The sequence below is a fragment of the Corylus avellana genome, chromosome ca1 (genome assembly GCF_901000735.1).
Source record: "Corylus avellana chromosome ca1, CavTom2PMs-1.0".
NCBI lineage: Eukaryota > Viridiplantae > Streptophyta > Magnoliopsida > Fagales > Betulaceae > Corylus > Corylus avellana.
Genome location: NC_081541.1, coordinates 23,923,730 through 23,943,947, shown reverse-complemented (window position 1 = coordinate 23,943,947; position 20,218 = coordinate 23,923,730). Strand labels below are relative to the sequence as shown.

At 36.1% G+C, this 20,218-nt stretch overlaps 2 protein-coding genes across 3 annotated transcripts; one reads left to right on the top strand and one right to left on the bottom strand.

The window, feature by feature from the left end:
* Positions 1–10,514: 10,514 nt before the first annotated feature.
* On the top strand, positions 10,515–14,350 carry LOC132163503 (transmembrane emp24 domain-containing protein p24delta3-like). The gene is made up of 4 exons (XM_059573816.1): positions 10,515–10,896; positions 12,915–13,127; positions 13,792–13,868; positions 14,017–14,350. Exons 1-4 carry the CDS (start codon positions 10,690–10,692, stop codon positions 14,159–14,161), a joined length of 642 nt encoding a protein of 213 aa, XP_059429799.1. The 5' UTR covers positions 10,515–10,689; the 3' UTR covers positions 14,162–14,350.
* Positions 14,351–16,132: 1,782 nt separating this feature from the next.
* LOC132164073 (F-box protein At1g10780) lies at positions 16,133–19,064 on the bottom strand. 2 transcript variants are annotated; one of them, XM_059574499.1, is made up of 4 exons: positions 18,836–19,064; positions 17,274–18,010; positions 16,865–17,145; positions 16,133–16,783 (listed from the first exon to the last, which is right to left on the bottom strand). In XM_059574499.1, exons 2-4 carry the CDS (start codon positions 18,007–18,009, stop codon positions 16,547–16,549), a joined length of 1,254 nt encoding a protein of 417 aa, XP_059430482.1. In that variant the 5' UTR covers position 18,010; positions 18,836–19,064; the 3' UTR covers positions 16,133–16,546. The 2 variants fall into 2 exon arrangements, with proteins under 2 accessions (XP_059430482.1, XP_059430474.1); XM_059574491.1 differs by having other exon boundaries at positions 16,134–16,783; positions 17,274–18,075; positions 18,836–19,063.
* Positions 19,065–20,218: the final 1,154 nt, after the last annotated feature.

The following is a 20,218-nucleotide window of genomic DNA, read 5'->3' as shown; positions in this document are numbered from 1 at the left end:
AATGCCTCCTAACAGAATTAACTAACATGCTTCCTTTCCTCCAACTTCTCCTCTCTTCTGCAGCTCACGTGACATAGCCTTCCCCTCTAAAGCACCTTGCCCACAAGGTGCGGGTAAGCATGCTGTAAAGCAATTAAGTCTTCCCAAGAAGCATCATCTACAGTTTGGCCCACCCGCTGCACTAAGGCTTCAGTAATGGCTCTAGTATCCTTCTTTTTGCACCTTCTAGCCAGAATTTTCAAAGGTTCTGGTTGGATGACCCCATGCACATCCACTGGAGGCAGTTTAGGAAGATGAGAATTTAGGCGACCAAGCTTCAACTTTAACTGAGACACATGAAAAACTGGGTGAATTCAACCTTTCCCACCTTTCTAATGATTTGGAATGGTCCATAGAACCTAGGAGATAACTTCAAAGACTTCCGAGTAGCTACTGAATGCTGTCTATAGGGCTGCAGCCTTAGATACACCATCTGCCCCACCTCAAATTCCCTCTCAGATCTTCTCAAATCAGCATACCTCTTCATCCTCTGCTGAGCCTGTTGCAGATTGCTCCTTAACAAGGATAGAATCTGTTCTCTGGATCTAAGAACTTCATCGACAGCTTCTAAATTTGTAGTCCCTGGAATGTAAGTGAGCAACCGTGGAGGAGGAACACCATAAACAGCTTCAAAAGGTGTCATTTTGGTAGAAGTATGCCATGTAGTATTATACCAATACTCTGCCCATGGCAGCCAAGACAGCCACTGCTTAGGCCTATCTTGTACAAAACATCTCAAATAAGTCTCCACACACTTATTGACAACTTCTGTCTGCCCATCAGTTTGAGGATGGTAGCTAGTACTAAATTTCAAGGTAGTACCTTGAAGTTTGAACAACTCCCTCCAAAAAGCACTAGTGAAAACAGGGTCTCGATCTGAAACGATTGAAGTAGGCATGCCATGTAATCTAATGACACTTTGCACAAACACTTGAGCTACTTTAATGGCTGTAAAGGGATGTGATAGAGCAATAAAATGGCCATACTTAGACAACCTGTCTACTACCACCAATATGACTGATTTCCCTTGAGAGTTAGGTAACCCTTCCACAAAATCCATAGACACATCAGCCCAAATTCTGCTAGGAATGGGAAGAGGCTGCAACAGTCCAGCAGGAGACATATTCTCATACTTAGCTTGCTGACAAACTTCACATTCTCTAATAAACTTCTTGAGGTCTTTAGTCATCCCTTTCCAATAAAAATCCCTCTTGGCCCTATGTAAGGTCTTTTCAAACCCTGAATGGCCTGCAATTGGATCACTATGCACAAAGTGCAAAACTTGTGCTCTTATGGCCTGAGAACTCCCAATGCAAATCCTTTTCTTATAAAATAACAGATTGTCCTTAAGGAGAAATTTTGCTGGATCCAACTCCCCTTTTGACCATTGTTCCAACAAAGCTTTCAGCTGCAAATCCGTATCATACTCAGCTCTTAAATCATCTATCCAACTAGCAGTAGGTATGGATAGGAGAGACAAGGTTATCTCAGGTTCCCAATCATCCCTTCTTGATAGGGCATCGGCTACTCTGTTATCTACTCCTTTTTTGTACTCCACTGTGAAGTCATATCCAAGCAACTTAGTGATCCATTTCTGCTGAAAAGGGGTGCCCACCTTCTGCTCTAAAAGAAATTTCAGACTTTGATGGTCTGTTTTAACAATGAATGGCCTCCCAAGCAAGTAAGGCCTCCACTTTTGAATTGCTGTCACTAAAGCAAATAATTCCTTCTCATAAGTGGACATATGAACAGCTTTCCCTTTTAAAGCTTTACTTAAGAATGCTATTGGCCTATTAGATTGCATTAGAACTGCCCCAATTCCCAAGCCACTAGCATCACACTCAATCACAAATGGCTGGGAAAAATTAGGAAGAGCTAGGACTGGAGCTGCTGTCATGGCAGCCTTAAGGCTATTAAAAGCTTCCACAGCTGATTCCTCCCAAGAAAAAGCATTTTTCTTCAACATAGCTGTCAATGGGGCTGCAATAGATCCATACCCTTTAATAAACTTTCTGTAGTATCCAGTAAGTCCCAAAAATCCTCTCAAAGATTTAAGATTTTTTGGAAAAGGCCACTCCACCATAGCTTGAATCTTCTCATGGTCAGCCTTAACTCCTGAAGCAAAAATCACATGGCCAAGGTACTCCACCTCATTACAAGCAAACTTGCACTTGGACATCTTAGCATATAACTGATGCTGCCTAAGTAAACCCAAAGTAATCCTTAAATGTTGTTCATGAGCTTCGAAATCTTTACTGAAAACCAGAATATCATCAAAAAAAACTAAGATGAATTTCCTGAGAAAAGGTTTGAAAACTTGATTCATAAGACTTTGAAAAGTAGAGGGAGCATTAGTAAGACCAAAGGGCATCACTAAAAACTCATAATGACCCTCATGAGTACGAAATGCAGTCTTATGGATATCTTCCTCCACCACCCTAATCTGATGATAACCAGATTTCAAATCCAGTTTAGAAAACCACACAGCTCCCCACAATTCATCTAATAGCTCATCCACAACTGGTATAGGAAATTTATCTTTAATAGTTACCTGATTTAAGGCTCTATAATCCATACACATCCTCCAACTACCATCTGCCTTCCTTACAAGTAACACTGGAGAAGAAAAAGGACTCTGGCTGCATCTAATAACTCCAGTCTGCAACAATTCCTTTACAATCTTCTCTATCTCCTCCTTTTGGTAAAAAGGGTATCGGTATGGCCTCACTGAAACAGGTTGTCCACCTTCCTTCAAATGGATTGCATGATCATGAGATCTTTTAGGAGGCAACTCCTTAGGATCTGCACAAATATCTGCAAATTCTTCTAATAACTGAGCCATAGGATTAACTTCCCTGTTATGCTTCTTCCCATCTTCATTCCCCTGCTGCTGGTTCAATTCATTACCAAGAATCTGCAACAAGACACCCTTGTTCTCACCCCTTGTTAGTTTAAAAGACTTATCATCTTCTAAACTAACATTCATATTGGCAGCTAACCCTTCCAGTAAACAAGTCCTTTCCTCATACATAAACTGCATAGTGAGATTAAGAAAATCCCATAAAATAGGCCATAAAGTTCATAACCACTAAATCCCTAACACCATATCACAACCAGCCAAAGGTAAGATAAAAAGATCAACCACAAAAGTATAACCTTGCAACCTAACCTTTGTGTTTTTACATTTTTCAGGACTTACAAGCTCATCACCATTAGCTGCCTTAACTCTGATAGATTCATGAACCATAGGTTGAATTCCCATCACCTTAACCTTTTCATGATCTAAAAAATTATGTGTACTTCTAGAATCAATCAAGATTATTATCTTGTGATTATTTATCATACCTACAATCCTCATAGTCTTAGGAGTATGATTTCCAATAATAGCATGTAAAGAGATTTCAGGAAACTCTTTCAAAAAACAATCACCTGGATCTGGTTCTTCATCAACCACTTTCAATTTGTCCACCTTCTCCTCAATCTCCTCAATCAAGAACAATTTTGGTGAAGCACACACATGACCACGGCTCCACTTAGCATCACAGTTGTAACATAACCCTTTTTTCCTTCTTTCTAGCATTTTAGCATTAGAGATTTTCTGCACTGGTAACACTGCCTTATCATAAGCTGGAGGATTAGCCTTATTTTGGTTATTACCATTAACAGAATTCTCAAGACTCTTTTGCTGACCAAAGAGATTAGTTTTTCCTCCCAAAAACCTAGTACTCTTACTCTCTCCCCCAAAACTTTTGACAGCATTATTATAAGTGAGTGGACTCCACTATGGTTTACTACTTTTTTATGAAAGTGAACACATAATCCTCTTGTATTTTGGCTAAAGAATAAGCATCAACTAATGCCTTAGGTTTAAACATCATCACTGCCAATCTAATTTCATCTTTTAACCCCCCCATAAAGCAACTCAGTTTATGTGCTTCAGGTAAATCAGCCACTCTATTAGCTAACACTTTAAACTGTTTTTTATATTCCTCCAAAGATCCTTCTTGTTTCAACTTTGACAAAGTTTCCATAGGATCATCATAAGACCCCATACCAAATCTACTTTGTAATGCTCTAGCAAAATCATCCCAAGTAGCAAAAGAATTTGATTTATGCAATTCTTGAAGCCAAATTAAAGTTGTACCTTCCATATGAAAAGCAGAAATCTTCAACCTCTGACAATCTGGTGTAGAGTAGTGATCAAAAAACTACCCAGCCTTGTAACACCAATTCAATGGATCCTCCCCATCAAATTTAGGAAACTCCAACCGAATGGACTTAGTGTGGAATCCATCTCCTACCTGAAACCCTCCACCATCTGCTGCATGGCTCCTTCCTTTTGAGGTTGAGCCAAAATTTGGCCTCCATAGAATCAAAAGAAGAACTTTTATTCTTTCTCTCCTGGAAATATTTCAGCAATTGAGCAAATTGTGCATCCTGCTACCTCATATGCTCCTCCTGCTGCCTCATATACTCCTCCTACTTTCTTGCATGTTCATCATGCTTCCACTCATTACGATCAATTCTTACATTCAACTCCTTCTGAATGGTTTTATAAGCCAATACATCATCCTGTAACTTTTTAAACTCGTTCCTGAATTGCACCAAATCAAACTCTTGCCCTATAGATCTAGTTTTCATGAAAAGAAAACAAATGACTTTGATACCACTTGTAACAGGAAAGTTACTGCCAAACCAAATATAGGATAGAAAATGGAAGAGAAAGAGAGAAAGGGAACTACTTCTTCTTATTGAATGAACTTGGCCAATTCGGGATGGCTAATCTCCTCACAATGCTTTTACCATTCTCCAATAGATACCTCCTCCTTGCACTTAACCAGCCTTATATAGGCTTAACAATTAAGGCAATTTGTTTACAATCTTTTTACAACTAACCAACACAACTGCACAACTAACTGTAACAACTTCCATCAACTAACAACTTCCACCAACTAACTATAACACTCTTATTATACATGTGCAGCAATGCCTCCTAACAGAATTAACTATCATGCTTCCTTTCCTCCATTTCCTCCAACTTCTCCTCTTTTTTGCAGCTCTCATGACAAGGAGTTTTTGATTGGCTCATTAGAAAGAAACAAAAAAAGAATGAAAAAAAAAAAAAAACATTTAGAATGCTGAAAAGTATGAGATCAAGAGCTAGAACAAATCTTATCTTGGTCGATATTCACTTTTTGTTTTGTTTCTCAAGAAAAAAAAAATTAAGAAGAAAGAAAGAAAGAAAGAAAGAAGAAGAAGATGAAGATGAAGGGCCGGAAGCTACTACTTTGAAGGTAAGCTCGACAAAAAAAACAAAACAAAACAAAACAAAACAAAATTAAAAAAAAAAAAACAAATAAACAAACAAACAAACAAACAAACATTCATTAGGGGTGTCAACCCGGTCCGGTTTCTCAGTTTTTGGCCGAAACTGGAGACCGAAACCAGGGTACCCCGGTTCTTAGTTTTAGGCAACCAGAACCGGAACTGAGTCCCAATAAACCGGGGTCCCGGTTACTGGCCGGTTCAAGTTTGTACGCGGTCCGGTAACCGGTTTTTTAAGAAAATTATTTTTTTGGCTTATTTTAGGTATTGGACCTAAAATAAGCCCATTCCTTCATACAGTTGGTCCATTTTAAAAAAACATTTATTTTCATTTTTGTCCAAATTAACTGGACTTTGTTGTGATTGTTCCAAATAAATATAAAAATTAAAATTAAAATTAAAAAAAATAAAATAAAATAAAAACCCTAAAAAAGCCCAAAAATCCTAAAAAAAAAAAAAAAAAATCAATATTTTTGCCTATATGGGCCTTAGAAATAAAAATTCAATTTTTAAAAATACCCTAAATATAATTTTAAATTAGTTACATAAAGAAAACATTAAAACAATAAAAACAAGTATTTAAACAAATCAACATGCACAAGAAATACCCTTACTACAACAATTTAAAACCCAAAAAGATTAAAATAAAACAAGTATTTAAATAATCTACAAACCAAAAGAAATACCCCTTACAATAAAAATAGTTCATAAATATAAATATATAAACAGTTCCTAAAATATATATATAAGAGTTACCCCGGTTCCCGGTAACCCGGTAATAACCGGGTACATAAAACCAGGTACCGGAACCAGGGTACCCAGTTTTTGGTTTTTCCCAACCGGAACCGGGTCCCCGGTTTCTCGGTTTCCTGGTTTTTCAGTTCCGGTTTTCTGGTAATTTTTGACACCCCTAACCTTCACAAAGAACCCTTAACTACCATGCGATTTGAAAAAGAGCCTTTGCATGAGGTTCCTTGCGACAACCTCCCCCTCCTGGCAGTCAGTGGAGGGATTATACAGGTCAGTACCTCCCAGATCCATTAGGTTGACCTGAGTTGGACCATCATTTTTTTTTTTTTTTTCCTTCATGTTTTGTTGTCCTTTCAGGTTTAATTTTAGCTGTTTCCCCCCAAAACTTGGACCATCATTTTTTTTTTTTTCCTTCATGTTTTGTTGTCCTTTCACGTTTAATTTTAGCTGTCCCCCTTCCCCAGCCCCACCAATAAAAAAAAAAAAAACTTTATGAATTAAATAATTCTATTACCTAAAAACCAGCCATTGACAATATCAGAATCACTAGGTAATGAACAATTTATATTCACTTTGGACCCTTGAATTACCACTCATTTTGACATGTCATCCTCAAACTTCCAAACCTCTCACTTTGGACCCCTGAACTTTCAATTTCTATCACTTTGGACCCCTCCTTAGATTTTAAACGTTAAAAGTTAGACAATGACGTTTATATATCTATTTTTTTTTTATAAAATTTCAAATTTATCCTTAATTTCAAATTAAAATTTTAAAAAAAATGGTTAAATTCACTTTACCCCTGAAGTTTAGGTTTTTCAATTCGAACACCAATGTTTAAAAATTGACAATGTAACCCCCTAATGTTTCAAAAATTTTAAATTCAGACCCTTCGTTACTAATTTTCATCTAATTGGACGAAAATCATCGCATGTGCGTCTCACAGGGGATTTTGATGCCATCTATTCCAATTTTGCCCTAATTAAAACCTATGAAATTACGTAATTACCCTCAGTGATAGAAATTGAAAGTTCAGGGGATCAAAGTGATAGAAATTGAAAGTTCAAGGGTCCAAGGTGAAGTTTCCCCAATAATTTAAAGTGAGAGATTTTGAAGTTTGAAGGGGACATGTCAAAAGAGGTGGTAGCTCAGGGGGGTCCAAGGTGAAGTTTCCCCAATAATTTAATTCAATAGTTAGTGAACAGATGAAAAGAATTTTTTAAAAAAAAAAATTAGGAGAAATCTCACAAAGATCTTCTTGAACTTTCACACGTTTTAAGAAGATCTTTTAAAATTAAAAACTATCAATTTCATATTTCGAACTTTTAATTTGATACAATCTCCCCCCTTGCCCACTCCTACTACGGTTCATTGAGTATAGAACAATTGCAAATAATCGCATATTAAGGTCAAGTTATATTATTATAGTGATTATCAAATCTTCTAGATAAGAAATTATAATGGTAAAACAGATAAAATTGTGTGGGTTAGTCTATAAAGGGTAAAACGCTTTTATTAAAAAATGAAAGAATCTATCGAATTTTGTCTACCTATATATTTATCAGAATAAAACGGTCAATATTTTCATGATACGAAATACGACAACTGGGTTAGCACCGGAAGAAAAATGAAAGAAAGAGAGATTGTTAATCGAATTTACTTGCATAGAAATGATTGATAATAGATTTGTGTTGGGAGTCTAAACAGCTGGTTCTGCATTCAACAATCTAGTGTGCAGATTCCACCCCATTTCCTAGTGAATGAAAAAAGACTTTACAAAAGTGGGAATTCTGAAGCCTGAAGCCAGTTGGTTGCCATTGTTTATGATTACTACGAAGGTGACAAGGCAACAGTTTACGAACACCACAACTTTTATGCCAAATCTAATACAACGCACCTTAGTCCCACATTGATAAGAAGAAATAAACTTTTTTTCTTTATAATGCTCTAATGAGGCAAGCTAAATCACCGAGCTTGGTAACTTGAGCTTGTAACCTGAGTGGGGGTATCATTGTGATGGGACACTAGCCCAGCCCAGCTGGTCGGATTCTTGGGGGCTACTTGCTGGCCCGCCCGTTCCAAGCCAAGAGCTGAGCTGTGTGACTTGGGCGTAGGCCCCCGGGTCACACGGTTCCTAGAGTGAAGGGCTCTGCGTGAGGCTGGTTACAGAACAGCGACAACCTTCCGCTCCTGGCAGTGGAAGGATTACGGGTCGGTGCCTCTCGGATCCAACACGGCTCTTTGGGTTGACTCCAGTTGGACCATCACTTTTATTTTCATATTTTGTTGGGCTTTCGGATTATTTTTTTTTTCTTAACTTGGCCCGTGTAAATGTATATATCTCTCTCTCACGTCTTGCATTTCTTACAAGTTTTGAGACTTTCATTGATCAATAAAATGGAGCTGTTCTTCCCCTTCTTTAAGTTTTTCACCATGGGTTTGGATAATAAAATGGAAGAGGAGAGACGTTTTACAGAGGAGAGGAAGTAATAGATTGAAGAGAGCTTGATGGAAACCGATATTTACTAGAACAAATTTGAGCCCTACAATTGCTTTCTTTTAAATTCATACCCTTCAAATTTTTAGGAGAATTTTTTTTTTTTTTGTTTTTTTTTTTTTTTTTTTGTGTAATAATTGTAGCAATTATATTCATTAGAATCCTGTTATCAGGCTGCCAAGAGTCAGACAAGTGTCTGCCAAAGTCTGATGTAGCTTTATTAAAAAAAAAAAAAATTGTAGAAAAATCTCTTTTCCTAGTCCTGCTAGATTTTTTTTTTTTTTGTTAAATTTTTATGAGTTAATATTTAGTTTCTAATGCCTCAAAATTTATTTTTGGATTTAAAACTAAAACCTAGGGGTGGAAAGTTAACCCTTTAGGGATTGTATCACCCAAAAGGAATTCGATCATCCTAAATTTAGTGCTAATGCCTCAAATTTGGTGCTAATACCTCAAATTTAAATTCTCCTTTAATATTTTATCTTCTTCAATTTTTTTTTTTTAAAAAAAAAAAAAGGAAAAGGGGTAAAATGTCTGACGCTTGGCTGCCTCATGGCAGCCATAAATCTCTATTCTATTCTTTACTCTTATTTACTCGCAATGACAAGGATAGAGAATGATGAGAGATTGAGGGGCACTCAAAGAAAAGAGAATTTTGTTTGCTTTTTTTACTTTTTTACTCGAGGGACTTTACCCCCTAAAACTACCAACTCAATGATAATCTACCCCCCAAACTATCAATTACGACAATTTACCCTCCAATCTATCAAAACAATGACAATGTACCCCAAATGTTAGCAAAATGATGAAATTACCTCTATATAATTTTTAATAAGACAAAAATATCCTTAAAATTTTGAAAAAAAAAATTAAATTTTAGTATTTTTGTTTTTATTTTAGTAAGGGTGATTTCGTCATTTTGTTAAAATTGGGGGTACATTGTCGTTTTGGTAGTTTTTGGGGTAAATTGTCGTAATTGATAGTTTGGGAAGTAGATTGTCATTGGGGTGGTAGTTTGAGAGGGTTAAATAGATTTTACCCATAATAATAATAATAAATTTTAGGAGAAATTTTACTTACTCTTCCTAAACTTTAATCACTTTTACAATGTCCCCCAAAATTCAACAACTCTAATTTAGTGTATCAAATTTCTAATTTTTTGCAATATCATCCTTATGTTAGATTTTTCCAATCAAAATTCTCCAAAATACTTTAGTTTATTTTATAAAAGAGAAATGCTAGAGAATATCTTCTCTCGTCCTTCTCTCGTCCTTCTCCATCATGTCTTTTTTAAAATCAATCATCGATTTACCTTCAATGCAAAGACCAAAGTACAAAATTAAAAATAATTGCAAAGATTTAGGCGTGAGTATTTTTGTAAATTTCGTTAAATGTTTGAATTATTGCGATTATATTTTAATTTTTTTCTTTAAAAAAGAAAAAAAAAAGTAGAGGTATTTTGGTAATTTTAACACCCCTCCATTAGAATTTAACAGAAAATTTAACCGATTCAATAAACACTAAATTAAAATTCTTTTGAACTTGAATAAAATAATTACAAAAAGAATAAAAATTAAAGAGAGAATTAAGTAAAAATTTACCCAAAATTTTATATTTTGTCATGCCATGCAGATTATGACCAAATCACAACACCAATTATTATAAATGGAAGTGTATCTCCTGCAATTAAGTAGAGCCTCTGACAGCTGAGGTTGTCATAGTTTGACGTGGCGTTTTTCTATTTGTTTGAACGGGCCCTTTTTTCGGTAATTTCTTTATTTTTATTTCAAGCATATCAATATATATAATTAATTACTATATATATATATATATATATATATATATATATATATATTCTAACCAACCAAAAAAGGAAAATTACAGTGAAGAAGAGAAAGAAAGAAAACGCCCAGGCTGAACCGCTGAAGGACACGTTCTTCTTCCATTCTATCGATTTCCTAAATCAAACAAAAAAACTAATTAAAAAAATTGAATAATAATAAAAATAAAACATTGAGAATAACGAAATTCTTCAATAGAGAGATAGAGAAGGAGGTGAGAGAGGGAGGAGTGCTAAGATGCGCCGGGAGGTGGTGGTTTCGTTGCTGGTTCTGTGCTTCATCGGAAGCGACGTCGTACAGGAGGGGGAGGGAATTTGGCTGAACGTCCCGCCATCGAAGAACAAGTGCGTGTCGGAGGAAATCCAGAACAACGTCGTCGTTTTGGCCGACTACGTTGTCATCTACGACGATCCCGCCCACGTCACCCCCACCATCTCCGTCAAGGTCTGGTTTCCGCTTTTGCCCCCCTTCCCTTTATTTTTCCTTTTTTTTTTTTTTTTCTTTCGCTTGTACTGTGGTGGATCACTCTGGGTTTCGGTTTCTTCGGCTGCATGCATGCTTTGTCTCTGTTTGGTTCCTGAGAAAACTCGGAAGATTAATTTTTGAATTTCAATTCTCCCAGTTACTTTGTTCATTAAATAAAGGAAAAATTAACATTTCTGGGATCACTAACATTTTAGCATGAGATGACTTTGTTGGTTAGCGATCATATAATCAAACATATGAGAAATCCCTAACCAAAATATTTCATTTTCTGATGACTTTGTTGCAGTAATGTGTATGTATATTATGTTTACCAGCATATTGGGTGGCTAGATTCACATATCTAGGCCTCAAAAATTGGTGGGTTAATTCAAGATTGGATGTTTGAAGAATATTTTGATGGAAAGGGGAAGTTTACTTATCCATAAAAAAAATAAAAAATAAAAGAGGAAGAAGAATGGATTTTGTTAGGAAGGAAACTTATTCTAAAAACAGTTGCAGACATTTGTGTGATAGGCTAGTAGTTCAGTTGATCAACCTGTAATTGTTGGCTTATTTTATCGTGTTATATCTTGAGTGAGATATCTGGCAGATTTCCTTTTTTATTATTTTATTATTTTATTATTATTATTTTTTTTTTTTATAAGTAGCAGATTTCATTTTCATGATGTTATTTATCTCTTGTTTAGGCGTGATTTTTGTTTAAAGATTATCCTTCTGCATAAGGTATATAAGCAGATGTCTTCTTCTTGGGGCCTATATAGCAAGTATATTTTAAATCAAGGCAATCTTAGCTCCTAGGCTTTCTCCTGTGATTTTTGCACTAGATTTCAACCGACGTATATTTGTCATGAGATGCTCTAGTTTTAGGGTTAGGTCAATCTTGCTTTCTAAAGTATCAATGTGACTGTTCGGTTGATGTCATTCGCATATGATGTCAATAAGCCAAATAAAATGTGTCCCAAGCCGAATTATCACAAGTAGCGCTTTGTCCCAGACCATCGCAAGGAAAACTATAACCAAAATCCTTTTTATATGGCATCATGTGCGTCTAATGCACCTTTTACTAAGATCAATGTAAGGGTATGTAAACCTAGAGCAATAGCCTGATGAGCTAAGAAGTCCCCAGGCCCAATTGTTAAGAATAGTGAATTACTGTTCTCATTAATAGCATTTAACCAACCAGAGAACCACATGCACCAACACTGAACGCTGGGCTGTTTGTTGAAGATAAAAGTACATCGAACCCATACAAAGTTTTACCATGAGCAGATTGTATCCACTGCGCATCCTTTTTTGCCACTGGTAGGAGCAGCTGAGGGATTTGTGTAGAAAAATCTTAAGAATTTTGGTAGGATGGTCTAGACTTTAGCATCTGCAAATGTGATCAGCTAGCCACTAAGATGTTACCGTATTTGTCCTTGAAAGGTATCAATGAGCAAAGCCCTTATACTTCCCAAACAACAGAGCATCAGGTGTTAAGGCCGTTGCTGAAACATTCATTGGCTATGTGGTCATTTTAAGCCTTTAATTGGGCAAGTGGCATGATTTCTCACATGCTAATCTGAAACCAAATTGTCCTCAGCAAGAAATCTCCCACCTCTTAGGGGGAACTTTGTGATACAAGGGGCTCTTCAAGACATCACGAGTCTAAGGACCTTTCTGATGGTTCCAATTCGTTATGGTACTTCTTTTCCTTAACCAAAGACAACTAAGAGGATTCTTTGGTGAAAGGATGTCACTGAAATAATCTAGGACTCGGCCATCATTACTTGGAGTTTTGAGGAGGGATTGGGTTGCCACTATTGAGCAAACCACTGTTGTCTCTGAGTTATAGATTTCTCTTTTCTAGATTCTCCTTTCTAATTTTTTTTTTTTTTTTTTTTTAATTTTTTTTAAAAAAAGGATACCGCAACTTAAGTATTGTTCTTTAGTTGTCAATTTGCTTGCGATTTAATGATAGTTTATTTTCTCCTCAGGTGACATCACCATATGGAAATGATCTTCATCATCAGGAGAATGCAACACATGGACAATTTGCTTTCACAGCTCATGAGGCTGGCAACTACCTGGCATGTTTCTCGGTGGATGGTTCTAACCCAGGAGGTGGAGACGTAAGTGTAAACCTTGAGTGGAGAACTGGAATTGCAGCAAAAGATTGGGAATCAGTTGCAAGAAAAGAGAAGATTGAGGTGAGCAATGTTGATTACCTTTTAATCTTTCACTTGGCTTGTAAATTTCTTGCTGGATACCTTTTCTGAAGGGTTAATGTCTTTCCCAAGGGCAGACAACAAAGAATGAATTAATTGGTTTTTCAAAAGGTTATTCACATTCTGTGTCTAAAACTAATTTCATAATTTAATGTTTCTGTGCTTTTAAAAGCTGCAAAGATAATCAATTACAACTGAATTTGCACAATACCCTCTTTTACATAGTCTTGATATCAGATGCAGAGTGCAGACTCTGATAAAAATAAATTGGAAGTTGATTTAGACGTTACTAAAGTCTCTAGTTACAACTCGATCGCAAAAGTTTCAATAAGTTAAAAACAGTGTGTTTTGATAATGTCAATCTTTTTTCAACCTATGCCAATTACACAGACCCTTTGGAATATGGGATAACATCTGATAATGGGCATGATGGGAACTTTGTCCATCCATCACAAATGATTGTGAACTGGGTGTCCTTATCAGATGCATTTAAGTTTGGAAAGAAGGATAAAAACTTGGGAAGAGTTTACTTATTTTTCTCGTTTACATCATTACATCAGCATGTAAAAAAATTTCCCACCTAAAATATTTAATTTTCATTATGATACTTGATCATGATATTTATCTTCTTGCGTTGCCCATATAGGGTGTTGAGCTTGAGCTGAGGAAACTTGAGGGAGCAGTGGAGGCAATTCATGAGAATCTGCTCTATCTCAGGACGAGGTAAGTTTTACACTTGTAGTTGGCGATGGCTTGAAAATTCAAGCAAGTTCAAAGTTAATCTAATGTGACTAGTTGGGATGGCTTGAAAATTCAAGCAAGTTCAAAGTCAATCTAATGTGACTATCTTTTTTTCGGATCAATTTCGTAGAGAAGCGGAGATGAGGACAGTGAGTGAAAGGACGAATGGGCGGGTGGCATGGTGGAGTATCATGTCCTTGGGTATCTGCATTGTAGTTTCGGCTCTGCAGTTATGGCACTTGAAGCGTTTCTTTCAGAAGAAGAAGCTTATATAGACTTTGCTAATCTACTTGTGTTTCTGGATGGAAGAAGAAATTCTTCCACGTTTTTTTACTACAAACATTTTTTTTATTATATGTTGTCGTAGGAAAATTTTGATACCATTCACAAGATGTCCAGCTTTTGATGTCCGTGAGAGAAGTTTTGTTCTTCATCCCGTAATTGACGAGGATAAAAGCATGGGATGCGTTTGGGAAACTATTCTCTCTTTTTTTTCTTTTTTTTTTTTTCTTTTTTTTTTAAGTAATAATAATTTATCAATGTGATATAAATGTGAAAAGAGTTTTGAAATTGATTGATGCAGTATAAAGGTGAAATGTTTGAATTTTTTATGAGAGAAAAGTGAAAGAAAATTGTATGGTAATGCTAAGAAATAAGTTTGACATTTATTTGATAGAAAAAGGGAAAAAATAGTGGGTTGCCAAACGGGCTCCATTACTATCATGTGTTGTGTCTGATGGCATGGAAGTTGATGGCTAATGGTTGAGCTTTAGCCTTCAGGGCCCTAACAACAAATCCAGTAAGATTAGAATGCAGATACCTTGATCCTTTGGAGAAAATGACATGTTCATTTTGTTGGTCGGAATTAGGGTTGGTAATTTTTTACGAACTCAACACAAAATTAATAGGTTATAATTAAGAGATTTGATTCATTTGATTAAATAGGTCAAGTTATAATTGATTCATATAATTTTATACTCATGTCTTGGTATGATTCAAATCTCACGCAATATAAGGGCTTATAATCTTTTACATGATCCTCAAATCCGGCCAAAATTGAACATAAAATTAGTGGGTTAAGATTTATAAGTCTGACTTGTTTAATTAAATAAATTAATTAAGGTTGACCTATATAATTTTATATATATGTTTCAATATGATTCAAATTCGACATGCGAATACAAATTAATACCCAATAATGTGTATCGTTAGCGGATCATGATTGATTGAATTGGGTATAGTAAGAAGGTCCTTACTTGTGCACTATAGGCATCGTTAGATTTTGTGCTTAAATTGGCAAGGAAAGATGGCAGCCATGGGCCAGAGAGTCACTGTTGCCTTCGACTCCCTGGGAGCTTGCAATTAATATTACTCACTTTTTGGGGCATTCTAATAACCATCTTTTAATGAAAAAAAAAAAAAAAAACATTCTTTTAGCAGGTTTAAGATACCCTTTGTTTAGTTACTTTTTTTCAATACTTTGCTCTTGTTGAGTCGAACTATTCATTAATTCCTCTTGAGGGGAGGATTATAGGTTGTGCCATTAACTGAAAGCAAGAATATAACTATAAAAACAAATTTGAGGAAGTTAATATAAGGCTTGGTAACTGTGGATATGATGCTACAAACTTTTCAAGATCAAGCATTATTAAAACTAATTACAACTCAGACCTCAAGCGATCCTTGTGCCCACATTATATAAGTTTTTAAGCACCCTTCTCTTGCAAGGCGATTTTTAAATGTGAGTTCTACCCAAAATTTATATCATTTGGTATCACAGCCAAACACCATATTACAGGTTCGAATCATGAAGAAAACTACCTATGAGTTTAATCAAAATACTGATAGGTGAGTCAAGCCACCAAAATATAAAAGGTTACCATTGAATAAGTGTCGATAGAATGAACTGTTATGAACGTCGACTACAGAAATGTGGTGATATGTTATAATCCTTGTGTTCCACATTATATAAACTTTTTTATACCCTTCTCTTGCAAGCTTGATTTTCAATGGTTAGTTCAACCCAAAATTTGTATCAATAGAAGACACTATTTCAAATACAAAAGTTCATTACCCTCACTTAATCACATTTAAACACAGTTCCTATGCTGGTTGATAACTTCATACGTAGAGACATCTCTATGCCCCCAAAGAAGAATAGTTTTTGGGATTATCTAAGAAGAGACAATCTTTTCAATGGTGACATGCTTCTCACATCAGGCAAATTATTCTACCCTCCTTCACCAAATATCTCTAAATAGAACTAGTACCTCAAGTCTGTAGCTTCTGCAACAACATCATCTAAATAGATTAATTGGTTTACTTGTCAATGCAAACAGACCATCGGTTCAGGCACATGCTTAGAAGCTAGAAGGACAAAAACTTTTAGTTTAGGGGCCTGGTTAGTTGTTAATTTAATTTCCTATAGGACACTTATAAACTTTACCACTCAGAAAAGTCCGCTTTTCAAATTCAGAAGATGAAAGACAGCAAAATCATAACTCAAAAGCTGGAAGTTAATAAAACAATGCATATTATGAACCCCATTCGTTAAAGAACGAGTAAAGTTAAAATCAGATCACAAGTCAAGCTGTAATCAGAGAATCAATTGAAAGCGTTCAAACTAAATGGGAAAATGAGAGGAATTGCCCCTGTAAGCTTTATTCTATTCGAACAATCTTGCGGTTCATGTATCTAAACTTGCAAATCTCGTCAAAGAAATCATCAGCACTGCTATGATTGCTCTTCATCTGCAAAATCTTTACTACCATTGACTTCAAATTCTTCCCATACTTCAACAAGGACTCAAGAGTGCTCATTTTCTGTTCAGCATTTAGGGGTGATCTCACCGTAATCACCAGCTCCTCCAGAGATAGAATTACAAATCCTGAATCCACCTGCAAATCCCACTCAAACTATGACATCTTAAAACCCACCTCAAGCATAAATATGACAGCTATATGAAATTATCAACTCACATGTTTTAGGCTGTTCTTCTGGCAAAGAGCAGCAAACATGGCACCATGGATATCGAACTTTTGCAATTTGGGGTGACTGTTAAAAAACTCAACTAAGTCGATCTCCGGAAAGGGTTGAAGGGCGTCAGAATCCCCAGTGAATTCAACCTTCATGTAGAGATGCTTCACCTCACTTGCCCATTTAAGCATATTGCTTACTGCATCCCAACGCCACTGGACTCCTCTAATGGACAAGAACTCGAGAGCCTCAAGTTTCCCAAAATCCACCCTGTAGACTTTCCCTAAAGAGATTTACCAGAACACAAAAATCAGTTACAGTTATAATTCAAATCATTGGGTGATAATTCTAAGCTAGAAAGGACTAGAAGCTGGAAAGTAATCAGAATTAGATACTTCTGCTGATAGTTACCTGAATTATTGGCAATTGAAAGATTCTTCAAACAATTTGTCTCATGAACCCTAATCCAACTACAACCTTGCACCTCAAGGAATTCAATTTTGGGGGATGTGATAGAAAGTTGGCAGTTACCCAAGCCATAAAAATCCAGCTTACACTGCTTCAAATGTGGCAATTCAATCGAAACCAATCTAACCCCTTCACAACCAAGCAGCAACAAGTTGGTCAGATTAGGACACCCTCGAAGTGCAGCCGATAATGAAGGATCGTCCAATCTTGCCCCAACAATTTCAAGGTTCCAGAGATTTTGGAAGACATCCCACTTGGGGGAATGGGTCATTAACACACCCCAAAGTTTTAGTGATTCCAAATTCTTTGCAGCGCTAATGCAATCTAATTTTGAGTCATTACAGACCTGATGTTCAACAAGATTATCCATTCGGAGCTCCAGATGCCGGAGGGATGGGCCTAAAAGTGAAAGCCATGAAGCAAGGCCAACACCAGAAAATGGGCTATACACGACAAGCTCCTCTAGTCTAACAATTGATGATATCATCTTCCACACAATGTTGTCAGGATTTTCCTGGCCAGAAAGATTGTCAAAAGAGTTCCGTGCAAAGTAAAGGCTACGAATATAAGGCAATGAGTCTTTCCACCGCTTAGAGACACAGTTGCAAACTGCCACATCCTTGGAATTGTTGATGTACGATAAGATGTGTTGAACAAGTGCATCAGGGAGAGAGTCCATTCTTTGAGACCAAAAATCGAGCAGGTAACAGTCAATTACCAAAATTGTTGAAGAGAACAAATTAATCTATACATGCCACAAAGAAACAGATGTAATCAATTTATCGTTCCACAAAGCAAGAACATTGATTAAGACGGTAATTTAATATAATGGGGCACTGCTAACGTCAAAGAAAGTAAGCTATTGTCATTGGAAGTATCAAAATTTGTATTTGAGGGCAGTGTTTGCTCTTCAGTTTGGGAATACTCACTGAGATAACATGATAGGAAAACAAACGAATAAAACTTAAAATGGAAATTTCATCGCGTCAAAGCCAAATTTTTTTCTTTCCTTTCCTCGATGTTATGTTATGGGCAATAAACTGATATCTATAGAAACCTTCTGCCTAACTCTTGTTAGTAAATCTATCACTTGAAGCGCAGTAAAACTAGTGGGACACAATCAAATGTTCTACATCTCTTGAAAATGGAATGAAAAAGGAAAATCAGATATGGGTTTTACGAGCAGAAATTTACAAAGATCTAGAGCTGACATAAACGCAAATTAAAATAAATTAGAGAAACCCAAATGAGAAAAATGAGCATATTAGCATAAACCCAAATGGAAAATTGGATTTCTCTGAATATTTAGGATCCCAGATGGTAACTGGGCAATTTAGCGAGAACCCAGATGGAATTCACAGTACGTAACCAAATCCACTTGTTGCAATAGAGATAACAAACGAAGGAAATATAACAAATACACCCACAAGTAAAACTGAAATGAAAACTTCAACCAACAGGTAATTTCCAACAATCAGATACAAAAGAGGGACAATGTAGCTTACAAGTTACAAATTTGAATGCGGGCTTTCAGGAATAACCTTCAATAATACGAGAGAGAGAGAGAGAGAATAGATTTATGGATCTGAGCTCTGGTTATTCGAAAACCCAAAAGGCTCCTCTCCGCTTTCGCCAAGGCTTTTTTATATATAGATCCCTAGCATTCAAAAAGAAGAGAGAGAGAGAGAGCGAGCGAGTGGAAGAAGCGCGCTTTGGGAGGGTTTGGGGGTTTAATTTCAAAATTTAAAAGAAGTGGGAAGACTTAGACGATGAGAGTGATTTGGAGGTTTTAACTTTTAAGGTTGTTTTTACCTCAACGGTTCTAAAACCCTCCCTCGCATGCAAAATCTCAATCTGGCCCGCTTCCTTTTCAAATTTTTTTGAACTTTCTGCCCGTTCAAACGGAGCTCCCACTCCCACGCGCCCTTTGTCTTTTTTTTTTTTTTTTTTTTAGTTTTGGAAAGTATGATATTTTGTTTGATTGATCAACTAAGTAATCACATACTTAAAAAAACAAAGAAACAAAAACTAATTAATCACATGACGCCAAAGCTGAATTCCTTTGCTGCCTCATAGGCCGCAATATATTCAATTTATAATGGCTCCTTCACTTAGGGTAAAGACATATTCGAAAATAGACTTTTGAGACTCACAATCAGTGTAACTAGTAACTTGCAAACCCTCACATTGGTAGTTTAAGCAAATAATTTCTCATTCTTCGAAAATACTCGAGTATATGCTTTATTGCTACCTAATGTGATTGTTTAGGGTTTGATTGATATACGTTGACCAAGCCAACTACAAAACAAATATCTTGTCTAGCGCATAACATACATGACGCTTCTTTATAGCTGAAGCATAAGGAACAACCCTCATTTACTCTTCTTCTTGAAGTGTATTAGGACACTATTATTTAGTTAGAGGAACTTCATGCCTAAAGGAAGTAACTTTTTTTTTGGAATCTAGAATGCTAAATCTTACTAAGACTGTTTTTTATGTATACAGTTTGGATTAAGTCTATTATCCTATTTTGTGATCTTACCAGAACTTGATCCCTAGGATATAGATTGTTTCTCCCAAATCCTTCATATCAATATGATTAGACAACCAAATTCTTCTTGTTGATAATGTCCCTACTTCGTTTTCAATGAGTATGATATTATCAACATACAACACAAAAAACATTACAACTCTATCTTAATACTTCTTGTACACACATGGTTCGTCCTAGTTTTATTCTAAACTGAACTGTTTGATTGTCTCATCGAACCCGATGTTCCATGACTGGAATGCTTGCTTAAATCCATAAATAGACCTTTGCAACTTACTAAATTCTCCTGGTTCTCAACTATAAACCCAGCTGACTGCATCCTATAGATGCCCTCGTC